General features: G+C 33.8%; 1 protein-coding gene across 1 annotated transcript; it reads right to left on the bottom strand.

Annotated features, from left to right (window-relative positions):
* Positions 1 to 287: 287 nt before the first annotated feature.
* LOC308654287 (proteasome maturation protein-like) lies at positions 288 to 6,146 on the bottom strand (the record flags this gene model as incomplete). Its single annotated transcript, XM_081303480.1, has 2 exons — positions 288 to 726; positions 6,142 to 6,146. The coding sequence occupies 2 exons, from the start codon at positions 6,144 to 6,146 to the stop codon at positions 399 to 401; spliced, it is 333 nt and encodes a 110-aa protein (XP_081159606.1). The 3' UTR covers positions 288 to 398.
* Between the last annotated feature and the right edge of the window lie 971 nt (positions 6,147 to 7,117).

The following is a 7,117-nucleotide window of genomic DNA, read 5'->3' on the forward strand; positions in this document are numbered from 1 at the left end:
GCTGGAATTACAAGCATGTGTCACTGCATAGGATATTCTTCCTTTTTGTCTAAGGATATATTTTAAACTAATACTCAGTGATTCCAAAATGTTCCCTCTAAGTGAACTTAATTTATTTTAGCAGCCATTAAGCATTTTATTTAACATAAAAAATAATACAATAAATTGTTCTGATAATATTTTTCTAAAAGATGACCCCAGCATGTTTTGATAGTGGGAGTACCCCTGAGAAATAATATATATATTATTAAAAAGAGAGAGAAATTCGCTAAGGTATAAACTTTGTGTTTCTTTTTTTTTTTCATGTGTCAGTACTTTTAATATTGTATACATTGAATTATAACAAAAACCAACTATAACAAGATGTAGCCCCTCTGATACATGAACAGCACACTATCTTACAGTAAACCAAGTTTATATTCCACCATTAAATGTGGTTCGCCCATTAGTTCACTTTGAGATGGATCATTAAGAATATCTTCAAATCCAATAGTCTCATCATTACCCCTCAAAATATCCAGAGAAAGATTTGAGCTTGAAAGAAATGGAAGACGCTGAACCTGCTGCACTGCCTTAAATTCCATTTGTAATTTTAGAGGAGCAAATAGACCTTGGATGTTTCTCAGTGTGGAAAAATTCATTTTATCTTGGTTGAGCTGGAAATTTTTTTCTGATAATTCAAGAGGATGACTGGGCAAAAGTTCATTTTTCACACAAGAAAAACATCTTCACACAGCTCAGGGAACTCCGCTCAGCCTCGTGTTTCTTGCTATATATTGCTCACATTCACTTTGTTTATTGTTTCTAGGCATTGAAAAGTAAAGTTTATAAGTTTCTATGTCAAGAAATAAATAAGATTAAAATCAACTTCAATTAAAAATATAACTTAGTGGACCAGAGTTTCAGCTCAGTGGTAAAGCACTTGCCTAGCAGGAAAGAAAGAAAGAAATTACTTAATGCCAGGTGTAGTGTTGTATACTTGTAAATCCCAAATACCCAGACTGTAGCATGAAGCTATCAAGTTCTAGGCCAACTGGGGAAATTTTGCAAGATTCTGTCTCAAAATAAAATAAAAAATGTATGGGTTGCAACTCAGTGGTAGGGTGTTTGTTTAGCATCCACAGCCCATGGTTCAGCCCCTAGTATTCCTAGTAGAGCAAAAACAAATGAATAAATAAAAAATCACTTAGTATAGTACTCAAAGTCTAGCTTCTTTCGTTTTTATTTTGCCTCAGGTATCTAAATCTAAGTGACTTGCATCATTTGTTGTCTACAATAAAATGTTTTGGATGGCCTTAGAAAGCAGGCAAAGAGTATAATATTAAAAACAATGGATGAAATATGACAAATTTTAGATAAAATGTGACCAAAATATGACCAAGAGCCTCAAGGATTTTGAAAACCAAAATTATTCACTACTCTTCCATTGGAATTTTGATGAATAATAATTATTAGAGTGCTCTGTCAATATTAATTAATTTAAACTAATAAAACAATTATTTTAAACTTAGATATTTAGTACATTTTTGTTTCCTTATGCAATCTAATGTTCTATCATTCTGATTATAAGATGATATGTACTTAAATTAAATGTATTAACAGATGTTAAAGATGTATCCACTTTTCTGTTCTTGATGGCTTAACTTTATATGCTTGAACAATATTGTGTTCATGTATTCAAAAATTTAAACAGTATTTTCTGACAATTATGTTGCCTTTATTTCATTTGGGTAAGATTTAGAAATAAGTGTTTGATATGGGCACTTACTAAAGTTAAAATTTTGAAATATATGAATACATCCAATCAATGGCATACAGGTGACTTGTGTAGGCTATTGATGCATTTCAATATTTCAATTGTATGATTTTGAAATACATCTAAATACTTAATTCATTTGAATAACATCTTCTTAGTTCCAGCATGACAAAGGAAACAAATTGAGACAATTGGGTTTTTTTTTTTTTTTTTTTGCCAGAAAAGGGGAGAATAAATTCTCTTGATTGTATCAGGATCATAATATTTCTATGATAAACTGTATTTTTCTTAAAATAAGCTTATTGTGTTACAATATCACAATATTCCAGTCAGAAAACATGTGGGTTAAGCATGTGATTCTTTAAAGTTAAATATAAAAATAAATATAATATGGACCAACCTAAAGGTCTGCCTTCCTGACTAAAGGAACTCAATTCATCATTTTCACATGAATGCAACCTATAGATTTGCTGTAACATTTGTTTTACCGGCATCTTTCCTACCACAATTACAGAATCATAGATGTGATAAGGAATTAGACTTTATTTCATTGAATCTCAGTCTACATTTAAACATAGACCCACACATTTCTGCTATATTATTAAGAGTTGATAAGGCCTTGCTTGGTCAATTCTAGTTATGAATATTAATAGACTATAACTCACATTGTTAACAATATTTGATTGCTTAAAATTATGTTGACATTTATCAAATATTTGCTTAGTTTATCAGTGATTATAATATTTATGTATTGAAGAAAAAGAAGGAATGATTGTTATCTGCAAACATTTAAAGTACCTTATGTGAAAGAAGCTTCTTTTAGAGAGAAGAATCTCTCTCAGATATTTGATATACTACTGTTATCCTAATTGATTTTCCCATAAATATAATCTGATTCCTTTACTTGTGGATTTTAAAATCCTCTCCTTATTCTGTATGTTGGGCATCTATATAATAATGTGCCTTGGTGTGGATCTCTTGTGATTTTGTACATTTGGCGTCCTGTAGGTTTCTTGAATTTGTATTCTCAATTCATTCTTTATGTTTGGAAATGTTTCCAATATTATTTCATTGAATAGATTGTTCATTCCTTTGATTTGGACCTCTATAACTTCCTCTATCCCAATAACTCTTAAATTTGGTATTTTTATGCTGTCCCATATTTCTTGAATGTTCTGCTCATGGTTTCTTACCATTATCACAGTTTGGTCTGTGTTCTTTTCAAGATTATACATCTTATCTTCATTGTCTGATGTCCTATTTTCCAAGTGGTCTACTCTGTTGGTGATGCTTTCATTTGAGCTTTTAATTTGGCTTGTTTAAAATCAACATCCATAAATCAAAGGCATTTCTGTATATCAGTGAAAAATCATCTGAGAGAGAAATGAGGAAAACTACCCCATGTACAATAACCTCAAAAAAAAAAAATAAGATACTTGGGAATCAACTTAATGAAAGAAGTGAAAGATTTATACAATGAAAACTACAGAACCCTAAAGAAAGAAATCAAAGAAGACCTTAGAAAATGGAAAGATCTACCTTGCTCTTGGATAGGCAGAATTAATATTATCAAAATGACCATACTACCAAAAGCACTATACATATTTAATGCAATTCTGATCAAAATCCTAATGGCATTCCTCATAGAAATAGAAAAAGCAATCATGAAATTCATCTAAAAAAATAAGAGACCCAGAATACCTAAGGCAATTCTTAGCAGGAAGAGTGAAGCAGGTGGCATCACTATACTAGAACTTAAACTATACTACAGAGCAATAGTAACAAAAACAGCATGGTATTGGAACCAAAACAGACTAGTAGACCAATGATACAGAATAGAGAACACAGAAAATAACCCACAAAATTATAATTATCTTATATTAGATGAAAGTGCTAAAAGCATGCATTGGAGTAATTATAGCCTCCACAACAAATGATGCTGGAAAAACTGGAAATCCATAGGCAACAAAATGAAATTAAACCCCTATCTCTTACCAGGCACAAAATTCAAGACAAAGTGCATCAAAGACCTAGGAATTAAATCAGAGACTCTGCTTCTAATAGAAGAAAAAGTAGGCCCTAATCTTTATCATGTGGGATTACACCCCAACTTCATTAATAGGACTCCTATAGCACAAGAATTAAAACCAGGAATCAATAAATGGGGTGGACTCAAACTAAAAGTCTCTTCTCAGCAAAAGAAACAATCTGTGAGGTGATAAGAGAGCCTACATGTTGGGAGCCAAATTTTTCCCTTCACACATCAGATAGAGCACTAATCTCTATGGTATGGAAAGAACACAAAAAGCTAAACACCAAAAACACCCAAATAACCCTATCAATAAATGGGCTACGGACCTGAACAGACACTTCTCAGAAGAGGATACAATCAAGCAACAAATATATGAAAAAATGTTCATCATCTCTAGCAGTTAGAGAAATGCAAATTAAAACTACTCTAAGATAACATCTTCCTCCAGTCAAAATGGCAACTATTATGAAGATAAACAACAATAAGTGTTGGCAAGTATGTGGGGAAAAGGATACACTCATACATTGCTGTTGGGACTGCAAATTGGTACAGCCAATATGGAAAGCAGTATGGAGATTCCTTGGAAATCTGGGAATGGACCCATCATTTTTTTTAATTTTTTTTAAATTTTTTTTATTGGTTGTTCACAGCATTACAAAGCTCTTGACATATCATATTTCATACATTAGATTGAAGTGGGTTATGAACTCCCAATTTTACCCCAAATGCAGATTGCAGAATCACGTTGGTTACACATCCACAATTTTACATAATGCCCTATTAGTAATTGTTGTATTCTGCTACCTTTCCTATCCCCTACTATCCCCCCTCCCCTCCCATCTTCTCTCTCTACCCCATCTACGGTAATTCATTTCTCTCCTTGTTTATTTTCCCATTCCCCTCACAACTTCTTATATGTAATTTTGTATAGCAATGAGGGTCTCCCTTCATTTCCATGCAATTTCCCTTTTCTCTCCCTTTCCCTCCCATCTCATGTCTCCGTTTAATGTTAATCTTTTCTTCCTGCTCGTCCTCCCTGCTCTGTTCATAGTTGCTCTCATTATATCAAAGAAGACATTTGGTATTTGTTTTTTTAGGGATTGGCTAGCTTCACTAAGCATAATCTGCTCTAGTGTCATCCATTTCCCTGCAAATTCTATGATTTTGTCATTTTTTATTGCTGCATAGTACTCCATTGTGTATAGATGCCACATTTTTTTTTATCCATTCATCTATTGAAGGGCATCTGGTTTGGTTCCACAGTCTAGCTATTGTGAATTGTGCTGCTATGAACATCGATGTGGTAGTATCCCTGTAGCATGCTCTTTTAAGGTCTTCAGGGAATAGTCCGAGAAGGGCAATAGCAAGGTCAAATGGTGGTTCCATTCCCAGCTTTCCCAGGAATCTCCAAACTGCTTTCCAAATTGGCCGCACCAATTTGCAGTCCCACCAGCAATGTACAAGAGTACCATTTTCTCCACATCCTCGCCAGCACTTGTTGTTGTTTGACTTCATAGTGGCTGCCAATCTTACTGGAGTAGATGGTATCTTAGGGTGGTTTTGATTTGCATTTCTCTGACTGCTAGAGATGGTGAGCATTTTTTCATGTACTTGTTGATTGATTGTATGTCCTCCTCTGAGAAGTGTCTGTTCAGGTCCTTGGCCCATTTGTTGATTGGGTTATTTGTTATCTTATTGTCTAATTTTTTGAGTTCTTTGTATACTCTGGATATTAGGGCTCTATCTGAAGTGTAAGGAGTAAAAATTTGTTCCCAGGATGTAGGCTCCCTATTTACCTCTCTTATTGTTTCTCTTGCTGAGAAAAAACTTTTTAGTTTAAGTAAGTCCCATTTGTTGATTATTGTTATTAATTCTTGTGCTATGGGTGTTCTATTAAGGAATTTGGAGCCCGACCCCACAATATGTAGATCGGAGCTCTTCCAAATTCATTCTATGAGGCCAACATCACCCTGATTCCGAAACCAGACAAAGACACCTCAAAGAAAGAAAACTACCGACCAATATCTCTAATGAACCTAGATGCAAAAATCCTCAATAAAATTCTGGCAAATTGAATACAAAAACACATCAAAAAAGTTGTGCACCATGATCAAGTAGGATTCATCCCTGGGATGCAAGGATGGTTCAATATACGGAAATCAATAAATGTTATTCACCACATCAATAGACTTAAAGATAAGAACCATATGATCATCTCAATAGACGCAGAGAAAGCATTTGACAAATTATAGCACCCCTTTATGTTCAAAATATTAGAAAAACTAGGGATAACAGGAAAACAGGAACTTACCTTGACATTGTAAAAGCTATCTATGCTAAGCCTCAGGCTAACGTCATTCTGAATGGATGAAAGTTAAAGGCATTCCCTCTAAAATCTGGAACAAGACAGGGATGCCCTCTATCACCACTTCTATTCAATATAGTTCTCGAAACACTGGCCAGAGCAATTAGACAGACGAAAGAAATTAAAGGCATAAAAATAGGAAAAGAAGAACTTAAATTATCACTATTTGCATATGACATGATTCTATACATAGAAGACCCAAAAGGGTCTACAAAGAAACTACTAGAACTAATAAATGAATTCAGCAAAGTGGCAGGATATAAAATCAACACGCATAAATCAAAGGCATTTCTGTATATCAGCGACAAAACTTCTGAAATGGAAATGAGGAAAAACACTCCATTCACAATATCCTCAAAAAAAAAAAAATACTTGGGAATCAACCTAACAAAAGAGGTGAAAGATTTATACAATGAAAACTACAGAACCCTAAAGAGAGAAGTAGAAGAAGATCTTAGAAGATGGAAAAATATACCCTGTTCATGGATAGGCAGAACTAACATTATCAAAATGGCGATATTACCAAAAGTTCTCTATAGGTTTAATGCAATGCCAATCAAAATCCCAACGGCATTTCTTGTAGAAATAGATAAAGCAATCATGAAATTCATATGGAAAAATAAAAGACCCAGAACAGCAAAAGCAATTCTAAGCAGGAAGTGTGAATCAGGCGGTATAGCGATACCAGATTTCAAACTATATTACAGAGCAATAGTGACAAAAACAGCATGGTACTGGTACCAGAACAGGTGGGTGGACCAATGGTATAGAATAGAGGACACAGAGACTAATCCACAAAATTACAACTATCTTATATTTGATAAAGGGGCTAAAAGCATGCAATGGAGGAAGGATAGCATCTTCAACAAATGGTGTTGGGAAAACTGGAAATCCATATACAACAAAATGAAACTGAATCCCTTTCTCTCGCCATGCACAAAAGTTAACTCAAAATGGATCAAGG

Source organism: Spermophilus citellus (genome assembly GCF_964194105.1).
Source record: "Spermophilus citellus genome assembly, chromosome: 8".
In the NCBI taxonomy this organism is placed as follows: Eukaryota; Metazoa; Chordata; class Mammalia; order Rodentia; family Sciuridae; genus Spermophilus; species Spermophilus citellus.